This window comes from Anguilla rostrata, chromosome 1 (genome assembly GCF_018555375.3).
Source record: "Anguilla rostrata isolate EN2019 chromosome 1, ASM1855537v3, whole genome shotgun sequence".
NCBI classification, from domain to species: domain Eukaryota; kingdom Metazoa; phylum Chordata; class Actinopteri; order Anguilliformes; family Anguillidae; genus Anguilla; species Anguilla rostrata.
This window is the reverse complement of record NC_057933.1, coordinates 18,190,383-18,209,419: the sequence shown is the minus strand read 5'-3', so window position 1 is coordinate 18,209,419 and position 19,037 is coordinate 18,190,383. Positions and strand designations below refer to the sequence as shown.

Genomic DNA, 19,037 nt, shown 5'->3' with positions numbered 1-19,037 from the left:
AATCTGATTTTCTCAGGCGGTAACTTTCACCAATGACCACACCCTTCCTAGCAACACCAAAAATAAACCCAAAAATGGTCTAGCCAACCTAGACGTATAGTTTCCATGGGTTTTTTCTTGATGTGCTGGTCAAAGAGTGGATATCAACACAAGAAATCATCTGACACTTGACATCATTATAAACTGTTGGTTAAGGGACATGATGGGTATTGTGAGCTTGAAATAGGGGGTTATAAACATTTTTGAACAAATAATTGACTGTAGCAAGGGTTTGATTTAAACAGAAATCACCCACCAGTGGTTGAGTACTTTTCACTTTACTGTTACTAACACGGTAAACCGACTTGAGCGCACACAGTAGCCCACCTTTACTACTGGCATTGTGGAGTATGTTAGCAGAGGAAGGAGTCACTTGGATTTATAAATTGTGTAAGTGTCTCCACCTGCTGGACACATATGACACACAGACGGGGAAACACTATCCAGAGGTGCAGTCCGCTTGACAAAATAAATAGGGCTCATGACTCAGTACAAGATGTATACCATGACAAAACATAACAGTTACTAGTACAGATACCAAAAGACTATATTTTGTATGCTGACCATACGGCTGAAAACATTTTTTTTATTTTTTATGACAGTGATAAATGGCAGCAAAGGATAACTTTGTTACAATAGCGGTTATCAAGTCTGCATCATTTAGCAAGTGTAATTCTGCAGAAGGAGAAACAGGCCAGAACTAATATTTGTCTAAGGGTTTGTCCTTCCAGCATCAAAAAGCAGTATTTGGTTTATTCATTTTTAATTAACGGGATAATACACATGATACAGAAATAGCATGATCCACACCTATTGAATATTTACAAGACCTCGGGTATTATTCCACTTACTGGTTTAGAATATTACCTTCATTTAGTAAAACTCAAACGTATATGGAAAATGCCACAATTCAACCTCGGAACATCAAATCACCTGTCTTCTGTGTGACTGACGAAAAAAGTAATATATTTCTTCTCTCAGCAAATTTAGGTTTTAGTTAGCTTCAGCAGTCGTTGGATATCGGGCTCAATGTCAATAGTTAGAAATTTTTTGCTGTACCGTTTGAAAGGTTCCCCCTCTGGCGCAATGAGAAACTTTTCAAAATTCCAGGAGATGTCGTTCCGGTTGATAGGGCTCCAGACAAGGAATTTAGGATCTTGAATGAGAGTGGTCGGGTCGTCGTAGGGATATGGTAGTTTATCTTTCAAGTAGGTGAAAACTGGGTGTGTGTTCTCTCCGTTCACATCGCATTTTTCGAACATGGTGAAGATAGGCTGGAACCCTTCTCCTGGGCGCACGTATTTCAGAGATTTCAGGATTTCTCCATTGGAACAATTTTCCTGTTAAAAAAAAAGTTAAGATGTGAAGAAATAGCAGGGCTACAGATTCATCTCCGAAGTGATTTTAAAAAATGCCCGGCTTGTCAGGCCATTTGAAATCTATTGTCCAATTCATAATTTTGTAACCCAGCCAAGATATCAGTGCAGGTTTTTTCACTTGAGAACAGGGGTCTCAATTTCAGATCGTACATGACTTTCTCTAGTAGACTATTAACACGCATCTTTGATTCCATATAGTCCTTATAATTAAATAGTTAAACTTAAACTGAGTAGCTTGTTGCGACCACAGAACCGAATGCGGCCAGTTGTGTGACACAACAAAACTGCTATTTTTCTCTCTTTTTTTGCGTTTCTTTAAATTCTTTTAATCGTAAAAATAATCCCGATGCACCAAACCAGAGAATCTATAGAGCTTTACATTTTTACATTCTCGTAAAGACTGGGTCTATGATAATCTAAATATGCATTCAGTAGCCAGTCAGCTGAATCGCAGAACAAGCCCCATTTGGTAAAGCGCCATACTGACCTGGTAGCCGAACTGATTGCAGGGGAAACCGAGGACAACCAATCGATGGGGATATTTTTCCTGTAGCTGGTTGAGCTGACTGTAGTCCCTCGTGGTTGTCCCTCAAAGTGAGGCCACATTCTCTATCAATACCACCCGTCCTCTGTATATATTAAAATCCACGGACTCTCCCTCCAGCGTCGTCGCACGGAGATCGTAGAAGGTCTTTGCTACGAAGGCCATACTGTGCACGTGTCCTGACCTCTGAGGAGTGCATGTATCGGTGGATGTGTCTGTCCTTAACTGCACAGGTAGGCATACGGCTAACACTCACCTGACTTAGGATATAAAGCAACCGTGTTGCGTGTCAAATGACCTAGCAGAAAGCCGATACATGCCAGTTACTGATACTTTGACGATGGCAATAAGGCCTACTCCTATTTCAATTTCAGTTTGCAAATCCAAATGGTTAGGAATGTCATGTGTTCTCGATCTGTTCTTGATATAACTGATCAACCATGGACAACATGGACTGAAAATAGTTTAACCACCCTGCAGCAGTATTGTATTAATTAAAACTGACCAGTTGTGAAACAGAGAATCGCGAGTAAACATACACTCTGACTGAATATACAGTAGGCTATAGGCCTATATAACAAACAGGTATTCCAGGGTCCAAAAGGCCAGTGCATCAATTGCCATTCAGCAATTTCCATAGTCAGAGAACGGAACAATGTCTTTAACATTTCATCTCATTGGGTTTTTGATAGATTTGTGGCGAACCAGAAAATAGCTTCAATTTAATGTGGTCAATTTATGAGCTGGGTACTCTTTTTAGTTTTGCCATTTTTTCCCATTTAACATATTTCCAAAAACATACAAAAACAGACCTACAGTTATGAACAAAATAATGCTTATTGGTTTAATAATGGTAAATGTAAAAATAATAATTTCTCTTGGAAGTTCCAGAGTCGAGAGGGCACAGGACTAGAGCCCCAAACATCCACTTGCATTTGGTTGATAAGCAAACTCTTTGGTATTGTAGCGTATCTAAGAACGATAACCATGATCTGGATTATATGCATCACAAATGTATAGCATAAAATGCTGGAGAAGGCATTCATGCAGTATTATTTAATCTCTTACTAGAGGTTGGCTGGTTGTTCAACTAATGAATAAAAATAATCAAGATGAATGGAGTGAAAGCCTCTGTCGTGAGTACCAGCATGCAGAGTAATGTGTGCAGCAGTGAATATGTTTTTTCTTTCAGGAACAACCCTGCTCTATCATCTGTTCATACAGGATACAGTGATCTGGGCATAGAAAGTTGGGCCACAGTGATACAGGCAGCAGAGGCACTGTGGTAATTCTATGACACATATAAGTTTCTGGGCCATGAAAAATGTATCTACTCATTACCTGCGTTTCTCAGCTGGTGATTAAAAATGCATGACTGTTTTATCTTACATACTGGGTCCAAGCTAAGGCCCCATTTTTTTCTTCATTGGGTCTTCAGTGAATACTGCCCTTCAGAAAGACAAGCTGAATGAAAGGAATGTTTTTAATGTTGCACATAAGTTCTCATAAAGGTTAGTCTTGTTTTTATCCATTTCTCTGTGTCCTTCTTCTAGTAGAGTTTCAACTTCTAGTAGCTGTCATTAAAAAACAAAGGACCTGAAGAGTAAATACAAGGGAAATCCTTCAAAATTTGAAATGGTATTCAGTCTCTGAGTGGCTACACACTGTATTTACAGTAATGCTTTGAATGTAGTCGCTATAAACCAACTGCTAAAATTAAATAGAGTAGTAATGGAAATCCTTTAGGTACAGAAATGTATTGATTACCAGTGTACGATATAATGCAGTTTCGAATGACTGCCAGTGTTTCTTTGCATTCCATCTCACACAGATTCCTTATGGCATGTTCAGCTGTGCAACATCTTAAAACCTCCTAAAACTGCTTAATTACTTTATGTGCCAGAGATTAAAAGGGCAGGCAGCCACTGAGTTACTCTGATGAGACAAACAAGTATGTCTTCTTTTAGTTCACAGGTTCAATAGCCATTCTCACATTAATCAAGAAACACCCATTTGTTAAATGAACACCCGTAAGTAAATATCTCACTACTATTTATTTTTCAAAATCATTGTCATTTTCTGACTCATTCAAAAGAATCTCAATCCTGAAACACACTAAATATTTCCACTAAGACCATGACAGAATTCAAGTAGTGTTCCAAACAATTGTTTTTCAGCAGACAGCAGAAACAAGAAAGAGATACATTTTGTTTCTACAGTGTAATCAAGTTTCCATTCAATACAACACATCCTCAGATGCAACAGATTACTTCTATCTTGGAGTGGGGTGTATAGTGCCAAGGTAAATTCAACACAGTTTGTACTTCAAGGGCAGAAAATAATCTTTCATCACCTAGTAAGTGCAATAACACATGTACAAACTATTGATAAGTTACCAAACGTTAAAAGGGGACTTTCAATTTTTATGGAAAATACCTTGAAGAACACAACACCAGTTCATTTCAGCACTGCTATTATGCAGGCTGGCTGAGTAAATGCTTTGCAATTCTTGTATTTTATTGAGGGGTGCTGCTGACCACACTTCATTTATGCTTTTTTTCTGAAAAAAATAAATAAAAATCTGACCTTGCACACACAACGTTTCTTTTTACTAGCTTGGGTCACCTCATGAATACTTTTGCAATAAAGTTGGTGAGAACAGTAGGATGACATCTGTAAGTTTCCTACTGTTTTAGATACAGCACCACAGTCATATGCAATGTGAGCAGCTAACATGTACATAACCAGTGTGCAAGCACATTGTTTAAACTCAGAGGTCATCAAAGGTCAAGAGGCACTGCATTGGCCATCTCCAAATGTGCAGAGACTAAAAACCTGATATAAGAGCCAAAAATTGAGAATGTGGGACATTTGCAACTATCCCAATTCATCAAGAGACCACAAGCTTCACTGGAGACTCCACGGATGGAATAATTCAGAGTTAATTACAACAAACACACTGAAGTTCCACAGCTCTGCAGTTGTCAAATTTGATTGATGTGCCCCAAATAATTTGCATTACAACACGGATACATTCAACACAGGCAGTAAGTTTTAGTAGTAAGTCTTGGTACTCACTAATTATAATCAAAAACTTGCCGAGTAACTGCAGTGAAAAAGGAATGGTTCTGTGATGCCTTACTTCAGACAAAGGAGCAATCTTGGTCGTTTTAGTTTTCATCCTCTCAATAATTCATCCTTGCCTCCTGCCCTCTCTGTTCTGTAGTTTCCTCTTACGTCAGTGAGTGCACCTCAGATACAAGATTCGCCTGCACTCTACCATGCCAGCACACGAGAGCTCAAGAATAGTTAAGAACATTGCTGGAGCACCTGCGGTCCCATTAAATACATTAAAACGAGTCACTCACAAATGCTTGAAAAATAAATGTTTTTAGCTTTTATGCTGAGTAACACAGGAAATCCTGGAACCATTTCTCATGAATACTTTGCATCAAAATGGAATGACTAAATCAATACTAATTACATTTTTGTATTTATATATATACACTTATATCCATGTGTTTATTTTAACTCCCCTGACCATGTTTTAAATGACCACTGATACTTAAAGCGGTTAATCTCAGGCATAAGAGACAAAGAGGGCGAATCTCTATATCATGCATTTGAGCAGTTTATCTGGGGGAAATATCCAGACAGATGGCAATGAATGACTTATCTGAGATCGCACAGAAACACAGAACAAGTAGACAGAAAGGCAGTGAAGAAAGAGACTCTTGCTGAATTGAAAGGCAATGACAAAGAACACTTCATGGAAAAAACAACCCGCTGTAATACTAACAGAGGATTCAGAAAAAAAAGGAAAATGCAAAGAAATTGAAATGGTGGAAAAGCATGATACATTCCACAGTGTACCACTCCTTTGTGCTATGTAATGCCAACTTTCAACTCCTGAACTCCTGTGCTGAGGATAACTGGCCTTGTCTCAGTGTCACATTTTTTGCATGGAATGGTAGGGGAACGCATGTGGAGCTGGTTTATTCTGAATTGAGGCTGAGGATCAGAATTCACCAAGAGCAAGAGTTGAATTGCAGGTACCTTTGTTATCAAACGTACAACAAATATACAAACGCGCCGTTAAGAGAATGCTGCCCTCTTCTGGCAAAATCAGAAAAAACATGGAAAAACCTGACTTTAAGCATAAAATGGGATTTGGTATTTTGGTAGAAGCCAAGAAGAGAAAGGAGCTTATGATAATGATGTATTTCAGATGTTTTTCAAATAAAGAAGACCAAAGCCAAAAAGAAAATAAACTGAAACTGAAAACAACGAGTATTGTGGATAAAATGCAACAGTCACACAACATGAGAATGTGGGTACTGAGAGGTGTGAGCCCCTGTGGCAGGAGAAATACCCAGGTTCCATCATTTGAATCTTTTCGTCATGCGTCAGCCTCGTGAAAATACCACGCTTTGCTGGAACGTTTGAAGGTCTGTATGCGTGCCTCTCCTTTAACACCAGCACGCCTTCTGTGTGTTAGCAGCACTCTCGCACTGGTCCTCCTCGTCTTCCAGGTCAGCGATGCCCAGATCCTCGTTGATGGACACCCGCAGACCATCCAGCTCCTTCCTATTGGCCTGTAAGACCAGTTCTGTCAACCGGGTGAATGACTGGGAAAGAGAGCCGGACACAGGGGAGTAATCTGTCATCAGTTAGCGTCAACTTGAAAAGCTGTGTTCAGCATTTGTGAAGTCTGACAGTCAAAGCAGATGTAAATAAGTGAAATACACTTATGTAAGCTGCTTTGGTTTAAAGCTTCTCTAAATAATTAATTTGTAAATTGTCAAAGATAATACACAGTCTCTTTTGAAGGATGACTTGAAACCAGAATGAAGCATATTACTAATGGTGAGAAATCGACTCACCTCTTTAATGTTGTAATTCGTACAGGCACTTGTCTCAAAGAAGTCCATTCCATAGGTTTTTGCAAGCTGCAAGAAAGCAGTAATATTGTGTACAGCGAAAAATTAGCTACATGATTTCCATGATTTCCCTTTGATTACCACCTTCAGACACGGATTAATGCTCTGCCTCTTGCAATATGATCAAGTGGCAATCATTACCTACTGTAGTCCAGCTCATTATTCAATGCTGGTTAGTGACCAAAATAAACCGTAACTGCAATGTACTGTATGTGATATGAAATACCTCTAAGCCTCCTGCATGCATACAGGCTGGGATAATCCATTATCAAGCAGTGCTGCATGGGTGACCGTTAGGCCACAAACGAATGGTGTTTGTGTCTCTCAGCAAATGTATTGACCATCCCACCTTGTCACCGTGCATCTTGGGCACCTGTCTCTTCTGCTCTTCGTCAGACTTGTTCCCTATGAGGATCTTCTGTACCTTGTCGGGTGCGTACTGAAACAGAGACACAGGAGGGATGCTGTTGTCAGAGATCCTTGGTCAGGAAAGCAGGCCACAGCTGCTGAAGGAGGAACTCTGAGGAGCCCCAGTCATCACATCGCAGATTATCAGAAAGTCAGCTTGTGCTGCTGGGGACTAGTGAGCCACTTCTGGGCCACTCTGGAAAATTATCTTCTGTGGTATGTGCTTGTGGAATTATAACGACTGGCCTCACCTCGTCCACATCGCTGGCCCACTTCATGATGTGCTGAAAAGACCGCTCGCTGGTGATGTCATACACCAGGAAGATTCCCTGATTGGTGGAAAACGGAAAGAAACAGGATTTCAGGATCAATGTTAATGCTCTTGAGAGCCACATGCTGTGGCTATGGCCATGGGAGAGGAGTCAGCCTGACCTGACATAGAAGTACTGGAGAACATGTGCCAACAGAGTGACTCTGCACAGGAGGATTACATTTCACATTTCCAGAGGTGAACTATTGTTGAACTCTTGTACTGGTGACAGCACATAAAAATGAACCCTGATTTCCATCCTTCAACCCCCCTCTCATGGCCCTTAAAAATGTCTGGCCCAGCACTGTACCATATTGTTTTGAGAATTTGAATCATAAAAAATATTGAGTGAATAAATATTTCTGGCAACATCTGGCTTGTTTCTTGTTCCTAACATGAAATACCTCCTGTAGTCAAATTTGTCTGATTAGTCAAAGAATGTCACTATTTTTCCATTTCTGCTTTTGAGCCTGCTGCCATCATTAAAAATACACAAAAGAAAATGTAGCACTGAAAACACCAGCTTATGTAACATTTGGCATACAGGCTCCTCTGACCTGTGATTGGTCACATCTCTTAAAACTGTAGCTTTTCAGAACTGAGTATTTTACACTGTTGTTTTGAGGTAGTTTCAAACGGAAGATGAAAACAACTTAATCATTAATTCATAGCGCTTTCTCCAAGCACAGACAAACTATTGAATCTTTTGTCTTTGCATGTGAGCAAGAAACTAGGCTATACCTCTGTCATCCTTGGGTGTATTAATAGGCCATAGAAAATCAAAATAGTCGGCAGAAGGACAGGATCCTTGTGTCTCCAGAACAGATAAGAACTGTTGTGACGGTTATGAGTAAGCTTGAAAGAACTCACTTGTGCTCGTCTGTAGTACTGCTTGGTGATGGTCTGGTATCTCTCCTGGCCTGCTGTATCCCTAGCACAGATGAACACATAGTAAGAACTCACTCACCTTCAGTTAGAATAGACTACACTGCCATTGTCACTAATGATAACCTTGCAACATATGTGGTATATCTGTGACAACAAGATGTGGCATTTAGGGATCTCAGGTGACATATCCAGACAATAGACCCTGTTCTCAGGGCGGTGATATGCCCCACAGTCTGGAATTCAATCATACTGTGACAGTGCTGACTATAGCAGGCAAGCCTTATGGGTAATGCATAGGTGCTAATAGTGTTATCCATAAAGGGTTAGAGTCTGCAGGACTCCCTGGCACAGATTATTAGAGCTAAACCTTGTGGGATTTAAGTGAGAACTACACAGAAATACTACCAAAAAGCAGCACAAAAAGTATAGAATGCATCCAAATGCAAGATATTAGTGGTTACATCTGAAGTCATCATTCACTCACCATATCTGTATTCGTACTTTAATTCCATCTATTTCTAATGTCTTCATTTTGAAATCGACACCTGCAAGAAAATCATAACTTGCACCTTAATGATCTTAACGGGATACAAGGGTGAAAATACACTCCACTTTTCATTATGAACACATCTCATTTTCATTATGTCTCATTTGCATTGCTAGCAAACAATTGTTCTGTCCATACATGTGCTCATCCTGAATTGCTCATATTAAAACCACAGTTCAGCATTCACCATTTAATTTCATGCCACATTATCCAAATCAATAGCACGCATCACTGATCAGAATATATACCACTTGCCCCTGACACAAGCACATAATCCCCTCATTTAGGTTGTCCACGAAAGGGTTACAAGATGGCTGCCATCACTCTACTCTCACGCTTTACTTCAACAGTTTCCATGGAAACGATTTCCTCCTGTGAATCATGAGCAAGTTGTGGTATGCTGGAGCAGTGGAGATATGCATATATCTTTTGGCCAAGTGTGACTTCAACTCCAAGTTTAATGTGTTTAGTTAACATGCAAGATGGCTACGGAGAAAGGAATGCTCACCAAAAACACTACTGCCCAACTAGCACGAGTGAGTCAACATGAAAAGCTATACAAAAAGGTTCAGTATATAAGATCTCTTATGCTTATTCATCTTGCGGTGCGCATGGGAGGCACCTTTCACTTAGCATTGGCAATAATATACTAGTTTCTTAATATATAACTTAATATACTAGTTTCTAGCCCAAGAAGACTCGGCAAAGTTAATAGGATTTCCACTGCCTTCAAAAACATTCGAGACACTTGAGATGCTGCATCTGAAAACAAGGTCATCTGAGTTATAGCTCACTCTTCTAGAATAAGAGGTTACAAACAATTACCCAGTCTTTTCTTTAACAGGAGTGTATTCAAACAGACATGTGGGAAACCCATCATGGGCTATACAGTAGCATCATCGCCCAAGGGCTGAGACCAACAAAGAACTGAAAAATCCACTTTTCCTTTGTTAGTCAGTGGTGGGGGTTGCCTGGATACGCACTGACCCAAGCCAAATGCAGCAGTTAGCTCTTTCAACGCGCAGTAGCTATACCGTAAATCATGGACCGCTTCTACAGTAATTTAAATCAGCATTATATACCAGCAGTCTGGGAGCGGGGTGGAATGTGAACGCATACAAACAAGGGTGTATCAAAACAGAGATATACAGTGACACTGCAGTCCCAGAACAACAGAGCTCAACAGCAAGTCTTCAATAGTGGAGCAATAACTATTCAGTCAGTGGCAACCACTCAGCTACAAAAGGGTTGAAGAACACTAAACTGAAATAGTTTCAAAACAAGTTTCAAAACTGTTATGTTTGCCGGTATTTGCAAGGGTGACCATTAAAACACAGCTTTCACCTGATGCTGACAACTTGTGACAGCTCTGTTGTCCCTGTGTGCACTGCACATTAAATCATTTTTAATACAACAAAAAGATTGGAGATTAACATGTGACTATAAAATACCACGCATGCATGAATTTCTTGAATGCACAATAGAAACTAATCAAATGCTAACCGGTCATCTTGTTCATGTATGATTGCTTTCATATAATCAAAAATTCAATATATTTACCAAAATATAAAAAAATTTAGAAAACACAAGATCACTGCCATCTTGTGGCTTCACTAAATTAATAGAACTTTGCTAAATTCATAGAAGCTAAAGACTGTATGGACCACCAAAGAGCGGGCAGTGCCATCACAGTAAATGCACTGACATCCTCAGGAAAACCTGCACAAATGTGATGAATGAGTGGATGAAGGCAAAAAAGGCCTCAAGCAGTATCATCAAAAAGAGAAAACTATATGAAATGGCCACAGAGCATGAGGGTGTTGCACAGACAACATGGTGTCAGCCTCTGATGACAATGTGCCAGACATCTGTTTGAACTGACTGGAATTAATTAAACATGAGCACTTTTGTTTTTGTTCATTTTTACTGTATGCACAGGGTGGCTATATATGAATTAATAAAATAAAAAACACAAAACACAGAAGCTAATTCTTTCTCTAATGACATCAGAAACTACTGTTCATTTTGGGCTGTTAGACATTATCAGGAAATGACATGTAATCTCTAGTGGGGAAGCGGACTGTCATTATAATTAGTGTCTTGGCACTTACACACGAGTGCCTTAAACACAAGTGAGCTTTTTCTGATTTGCTTCCTTTGTCAGCCGAGAACGTAGCGAATGAAGGCCTGAGCTATGCCGCAGGCAGAATGAATGCCATTTCCACAGTATAGTGTCCACTTTTTAGAGATATCTGCTATAGCCTCAAGCTTTGTTGGAATAATATAAAGCAATGAGTCATGTAGCAATGAAAACCATGCATGTGTGTCTCTCTCTCTCTGGCTTTCTCTCTCTCTCTCTCTCTCTCTCTGTGTGTGCACAAGCACACATTCTCACACACACACACACACACACACCTGTGGGTCTGGGCTATTCACTGAACCAACACAGGTTGGGCAACCTGCCCATCTACAAAATAATACCTAGGGGGGTAATGATACAACTTGATCACGATACAATACGACAGTCATACTCTCAACAACGATTTATCTTCATTTATAACAATATTGAACAATTAATAGTGATTCTTCATGATACAATATGATGCGATTAGCTGCAATGTGAACGTGACCATTATATTTGATAGACTCCCCCACCCCAAGAAAACTCAAGGGATCACTGAAATAACAAACAGTATAACTTTCAAAGAAAACAAGTTTGCTTAATAACTTCAGTGCCTCAATCTGCCTAAATAAAAGTTTGCCATGTAAATGAATGATTCATCTCGAACAAATCGATTCATACATGTCACGTCGAAGCAGATGTGTCGTGACGTTTGCAGCGCAATGCAGCAATGTTTCAGTACACCCCTAATAATTACTGGAACCCGAAAAAGAAATCCACAAAGAACTTGAAACTACAATCTTTCTAGTTACGAGAACTCTAGTGCTGTAATTTTGAGAAAAGGCATATCCAAGTAAATTCAATAGATTAATAAAATATAAATATACATAAGTACAGACAGTAACAAGCCTGCATTTAGGCTATATTGTAATACAATTTATATTTTCATAGAAACAAAGAGGATGTTAGGAACAAGTCCGTACTTGAAACGCCAGACGGTTACCTTGTTCTGTCCCTGTGGGTTGCAAGTGGTACCTCTTGGCACTGCCTTGTACTGGCTCTCACTGTGCCTTTTTCTTCATGAACCACACTGTCTGAATCACCTAGATGTAGGACTGTGGGCAGGAGGGAAGGGGTTGCTTTTCAGTGCACTGGGAGTCAGGCCTAAATTGTGGGAATTAAGGTGCCTTTTCCAGCATGCCCAAAACTGTCAATTAAAATTTACCCAGGTGTCAAAACTAGTCAAAGTGATTACATTGGACAGGTTGACAGTGCCTGAACATAATTAGCTGGCAGTGTTACAAGGCTGTCAATGTGCAGGTGCACATTGGTATGGAATTTTTTTGCTGTCATGGATACACCAACGAAGCTCCTATTATTTTGTCATACTATACATTAATTAAGGTGCTAAGTCACAAGCATTAGTTCCCACGACTATAAGGTCTTTCATCCTACAAAAGCTTCTCAGTGTTCCTAGCACATGGAGTACAATTACAACAGTTTTTACATTATGTGTCACAATTTCTAGTAATCAGCTCCCTGGAAGCATAGCCCATAAACCAGAGCTTGTGAGGGCATAAACATGGGAAATGCTGATATGATTTAGAGGGCAGCTATTAGCAATGCCATCAAGACCCTCTTCACTGGCAGATTTTCAAGTAAGAATGAAACAAAGCAACCCATTAAACCCAGAGCGTTTGCAAACAACCATATTCCAACGCTGGCATCAAACGGAAAACCAGAATATGGCTCTGGGGCTGGAATCCCATTTTCATCATTCAATCAATCATCACCCACACAATTCCAAATACTTTGGCTCAACAACAGGGCTGGCAGGGATATTGTACGTCTTCAGCAGTGCAGAGGAAGAGGACTAAAGGCTATTAGGAGTCCACTGTTGCACTGTGGGATAACATTTGATCCAGAGTCTGCTGTACAAAATCTGTTGCCAAAAATATTTGGTCATCCATCGTTCAACGCAAAAGTACAAATTTGATGTTCGTAAAATATTAAGAATTTATTCATCTCAAAACAGTTACTGAGAACAACTAATATAAAAGCACTGTGACACAGTTGGGACAGAAAGAGGTTCAGAGAGCTACCAGCTGCCCAGTTTATCATGGAGTCATGATACTCCTCCAAAACTGTCACAGTTAATTAAACCTCTATTTAAGGAAATGTAACTTACCACTTGTTTTCTCATGTGACAGAATAAAATCTTCAGTGTCATTACACAATATGAATGAACCGAAACAAGAACACAGGAAAATGTTTACTGGGAGACACAATGTGTGGTGTGGGGCACAAAGGTGCTTGAATTATGGCCAAAGTGGAGACACAACCATAACGATGGGCTCCATTCCCCACTGTGGCTTTACACTGTAGCCAATAAGCCTCAAGCAATGAGTGGGTGGTCCCCAACTGAGGACGTGTAGGAACTGCTGGGGCCCCAGGAAAGACCGCGTTTTTGCTGCTAACTTTAAATCCAGCTGGTCCCTACTGGCAGAAAAGGCCTGATGACAGTCCAGGCATTCCAGGCAGCCATTAAGAAGAGGCAGATCAATGCATGGTGATGTCCTGTGGGAAGTCAGAACTGACTCACTCAAAGAATTTCACCATACAGAATTAAAGGATCTCCTGTGACACCATGTAAATCCATCAATTTTATACTTGTACAGGAGTTCATCATTGAGCAAGAAGTTCACTAGAGCCTATTTATGCATTAATTGGACATCCTCCTTTAGAATACAAAATGAAACAATGTCTTAATACAGCCAAACAACTTCATCATAGAACTTCAGGACACAGTGAAACAATGGACAAAATGCGATTACATGAAATGTGTTTCTGCTGTACCTAAGCTGCACCCTGCCACTCAGCTCTGGTCACTCTGACCAGTCCCTGTCATCGCCAAAAGCTCCGCCATTAAATGACTATCACTCACACGTATGAGAGCAGAGTCACACTGGCAATCTTCAACTGAGGCTCTGCGCAATAACAAAGAAATCAAAGGCTCCAGCCTGTAGTCTCAACACATTATCTCGACTGAGCGATGTAAAGCCAACACATCAAGCCTTAAAGTACAGGTAAAATAAAAAAAATTACTGGAACATCTGCAACTGGATAACTATAGCCTACTTAAAGCCCATCAAATATTTCTTCTTGGTTTAATTCTTTTGCAAATTTGTTTCAAAGCCACAGCTGACAACTTAAAAATACAATACATTTTCCTGGCCAAAAAATTACCGTTATAATAGATCTTCTACTCAAGACAACTTTGAGAGATAGCCTATATTCAGCAGGAGTAGGCCATTTTAAAGTAGCAACATACTTTAACCATGACCATGTCTTGGTACTGCTGAACGCACAAAAGTTTATTTTAAAAGCAAATCGCTTTAGAATGACTGCTGCAGAAATGTACCAAGAAAAAAGTATTCGAAATCAAGCAAAAGACATGACTGGAATGTGTCGATACTAGATATCAAATTAGCTATACGGAGTAGAGAGTGGAACAGTAGGTAGCACTGATGCCTGATAGCATCAGGGTATGAGGCTGACTCCGCCAGCTGCAGTCGTTCTGCTCCAACACTACGGGGGATTCCTCCAGATGAATTGGTTTCCCACAGTCCAAAGACATTCTGTGCAGTTTCCTATGTATCGTGTCCTTGTGTGCACTGACAGCCATCCGGTCCAGTGTGTGAACCCACCTTCTGATCTGGCAATACGTAAAATTATAATAAAGCTATTTTTAAGTTAAAGCTAGTTCTGATTCACATGTGTAGCTTAAAAATCATCAAGATGCAAGATAAATGACTAACCTCACATCCACAATTCACTTTCCCGAGGACTGTCCCCACCTAGAAACATGTCACCCATGTGGTTACATGATAAACCAGATCGAAATGCATTTCCTCTAGAACCGATAGTACATCCCACCCACAGATTATTTCGGTTGTTGCCCCCTCACTCCTCTAAAGCACCTCACATTAATTACCCACTGCAGTCTGGCTTTTGTCCGCCCTCTAATCCAGTCGATAAAGAACAGGCTAGCACTGATATGTTTCCTGTCTCCATTTCCTTCCCTAAAGAGAAGGAGAGCCCCTGTTCAGAGGGTCAGTCCTGAAGCAAAGCCACTTAGCGCAAGCCAGCCTTTCACCAGGAGATAAAAGGTCAGTGAGTTTCAGGTCTTGACAATCTCCCTGAATTTTAGAGCATTATAGGAAATAATTACCAAATTACTTTACATTGGGAAACTCTAACCATGCAAAGTCAGTCTCTTCAGTATCTGTAGAGGTGCCAAATGCCTTTCAGTAAATGATGAACATTTCAGCTTTTGTGCTCATGTACAGCTCAACAGGGATATATAAATATGCCACATGAAATAAACAACTACGGAATCCATCATAATAAATGTACAATCATGCAACAAGGACTTGGTTTTGAATTGAAGCTTTATGGAGGGGTCAGACTTTAGTTCTCAGGTACAAACCCATGCTCAACCAGACATTATTTATCCCAATATTTATAATATAATATTTATTTATATTTATGTTGAAAGGTTAAATGGTCTCAGAAAACATAAGACTATAGCCAGAGGACAGAAGTTAATCATTTCTGTTCTTTTTTTTTTTTTGCTTCTCTGTCTTTTTTGCTTCATGACTTTGTTCAATCAGAACTAATTTCCAAAGCACTGGTCTGACAAACATGTAATGTTAAGACCGCTCAGCTCCTGGTCATTTTTTTTTTTTATTTGGTCAAATTTTGTCAAAAGCTTTCGCACACGTTAGGGAAACATTCCATGGGAGACCTGAAAAAACATCATGCTCAGATCTTAGGAATGGAAGACAACATCCACATTTCTTCTTTTCTTTTATGCAATTTGTATGTATGAAACCTGATTTTTAAACCTGATTTTCATAAAACCTGAACCTGATTTTTTTCTAACCTGCAAGCCCCCGTTTGACACCTAAAAGATTTTGAATTATGCGATGCATAACAATTATGTCATGCATAACCCACAGTACTGGAGTGGAGTGCAGACTGAAACTCATTACTCACTATCTCATACAGGTTGAATGCTCCTCTTGTTTGTCAACCCAGAAAATGAATATTTCCATCATTATCCTGCAAAAGACATTCTCCACCAGCATTTCACTTTATATTTGCACATATGCTTCACTCAGTAGACTAATTGATTATGAAAAATGGTGTGCATGCCTTGTGATTTGCATAGCACATTAAAATGTGACATCTTATATATGTCAATTGTTTTAAAGGGTCTTGCTTTCCATGTTAGTATAGTATATTATATCTTCTCCATCTGTTAATTTTACATGACAGCTACCTAAAGCGAGACCCTCTCTTCCGACAGGTAATTACTGATGACATATTTCCATCAGCAGACATAATTTGGATCGATTCCCACACCCCAGTTAGAATGAACAAATATTTCACAATAGGACAAAGACGAGTTACGAACTTTGCTCAGTTTCCACATTACGTGCAATCTCATATTTTGATAATTACATAAATAAACAACCAGTGAAACCTCCAATTCACTGACTAAAACAGTTCTGGAAGGGGGGACCTAATTGCAATAACTGCTGGCACATGGTGGGTGAAGAGTGAGCCACCGGTCTTCCGTTAAGGTGAATTTCGCTGCTTGAGATCTTAATAAAGTAGCTACTGGCAGCCTACTGACGATTATAGAACTGCATTTTTTTAGAACGTCTATAAATCTTCGTAAACCCTCGTCCAAGCAGTTTCATAAAGCACGTATTAAGGCTACAATGTTGAACATGGAGGTAGGCTAAAGAACACGAAAAAGTATTCTGCATATACACCCTAAATACAACACAAGCAACCGACTACAATATGAAAACAAAACGCGATGTCTTCCCACCAGGGAACACACAGTAGCTGTTACTGATGAGTTGATGCATAGCACCCTCTGGAGAAGAACAGTTATCAATATCAATGTAGATAACATAAATATGAGGATAGGGTATGACTTACCAATTGTTGAAATATGAGAAGAATGAAATTCATTGTCTGTGAACCTGCACAACAAACAGGTTTTCCCAACCCCAGAATCTCCAAGCAGCAGCAGCCTGAACAGAACATCGTACTGCTTGGCCATAGTGTGCTACGCTGGAAAGCGCCGCGGTTGGTGAGTAGCTAGCAGCGAAACGTACACTCGCAGTCAGCTCCGGAAACAAACGTGGAGACAGAAGGCTCTCGTTTGCATTTCGACATATAAATAGACGTTTAGACGTTTAGTAGAAGGAATTATTCGCTAAGTTAGCCTCCTCTTCCGGAGCAGGTGGGTAGTCTCATGTAGATCCTAACACACCGTTAGCTGGGGACTACAAGTCAAGAGGCAGGATTGCAAGCGGCAGCTGTTCTCGCTTCTACATCACTAGGAACGCATAAAATGGGTGGAGACATGGGTCGAGAGACTACCTGAACAAACAACTTAATGTCCCATTCAGAGGGAATGTATTTTTCTTTTTTCATTCCAATTCCAATTTAAAAAACTGCAATACTAATATTATCCAGAATTTAAAAAATTAAAATATAAAATGAATGCTAGGTAATGTGCTATAGGCTACTACTTGTACTAATGATTTTGTTTTAGAAGTGGTTTATGAGATCTGTGACATCTAAATGTAACATGGACAATCATCTCTCAGCAAGAATCTTTCCCTTCAGTATTCCAAGTTTAGATGTCATGGAAGGTTTATTCTAAGCTTGAATATGAGCAAGGAAACAAAAATAGGTTCTAATGTTATTTCTCCTCTGTGGAACACACAGCGGTTTTCTCCTTGGACATAAGTAAGTAACTGAATAAATAAACCAATAAATAAATACATCTTGGCCTTGCCTTGGTTGCCATCATAGAGGTCCCCCCTTGATCCTTGACATGAATGCTGTCTCATTGATGTACTACCACTGTAATGTCAAAAATTATTCCTTAGAATTAATTCTGTCCAATAGAAATAAGAAATATGTTATTTAAAAGTAAAATTGGTTTTCAGATGTTGCAGGGATTACCACCATAAATAGTATAGCGTAGAACCATAAAATACCATAAATGAAATGAGTACCAAAGGAGGGAGTGCTATGATGTGTGGATGGGATGGGAACCAAGATGCACATCTGAAAAGGTGAGACTCTGTGTTAGAAATTAGCCAATGATTCTGTGGCGCTGATCACTTTGGGAAGTTTGTTCCACCACTGTGGGGTCAGTACAGTCAGGCATCACAACCGGGAGAAGCAACCATGCAGGAAAGGGAGAGCCAGTTGCTTCAATGTTCTGGAATTAACAGACTGACTGGAGGCTGGTGGAGCTGTTCTCTTACTGCCCTGTAGGCTAGCATCAAGGCTTTAGACTTAATGTCAGCTGTAACACGTAGCATGAGAAGTGAGATGAGGGTTGTGCCATGAGGATAAATGGGAAGATTGAAGACAAGTCGGCTGTGTTCTGTATTGCAGGATTTTTATTAGCAACAGCAGGGAATATGGAAAAAAGGGAACTGCAATAGTCCAGGTGTGTGAGTACCAGGGCCTGGACTAGGAGCCTTGCAGAGTATCTGGTGAGGAAGGGGTGGATTCTTTGGTGGTTTTATAGAAACAATTTACATGCCTGACTCTGCTACTGTATGGAGAGAGAAAGAGTGTTGATCATTTTGGGTTACCCCTAGGACTCTTGCAGCAGAAGAGCTCTGAATGAGCTTTCCTGTGACACCTAAATTAAAAGAGAGGTCTAGCAGTGGTGAGAACTTGGAGGGAATTTGCAGCACCTAAGTCTTAGCCAGGTTGAACTTAAAATAACAGTCTGAATGAAGGACCAACTTGTCC

At 39.9% G+C, this 19,037-nt stretch overlaps 2 protein-coding genes across 2 annotated transcripts; both read right to left on the bottom strand.

Moving 5' to 3' along the window:
- Positions 1-589: 589 nt before the first annotated feature.
- gpx2 (glutathione peroxidase 2) lies at positions 590-3,869 on the bottom strand. Its single transcript, XM_064327104.1, has 2 exons — positions 1,906-3,869; positions 590-1,379 (listed from the first exon to the last, which is right to left on the bottom strand). Exons 1-2 carry the CDS (start codon positions 2,125-2,127, stop codon positions 1,026-1,028), a joined length of 576 nt encoding a protein of 191 aa, XP_064183174.1. The 5' UTR covers positions 2,128-3,869; the 3' UTR covers positions 590-1,025.
- A 128-nt stretch (positions 3,870-3,997) lies between these two features.
- LOC135250600 (ras-related protein Rab-15-like) lies at positions 3,998-17,597 on the bottom strand. The gene is made up of 7 exons (XM_064327091.1): positions 17,193-17,597; positions 8,993-9,053; positions 8,491-8,551; positions 7,562-7,639; positions 7,252-7,341; positions 6,846-6,911; positions 3,998-6,590 (listed from the first exon to the last, which is right to left on the bottom strand). Exons 1-7 carry the CDS (start codon positions 17,314-17,316, stop codon positions 6,432-6,434), a joined length of 639 nt encoding a protein of 212 aa, XP_064183161.1. The 5' UTR covers positions 17,317-17,597; the 3' UTR covers positions 3,998-6,431.
- Between the last annotated feature and the right edge of the window lie 1,440 nt (positions 17,598-19,037).

Coding starts and splice junctions, on each gene's coding strand:
- LOC135250600 (XM_064327091.1), bottom strand. CDS start 17,316: ATGGCCAAGCAGTACGATGTTCTGTTCAGGCTGCTGCTGCTTGGAGAT. Junction 6,912..7,251: donor CCAAGATGCACGGTGACAAG/GTGGGATGGTCA, acceptor GCTTTCTTGCAG/CTTGCAAAAACCTATGGAAT. Junction 6,591..6,845: donor CGAATTACAACATTAAAGAG/GTGAGTCGATTT, acceptor TCTCTTTCCCAG/TCATTCACCCGGTTGACAGA.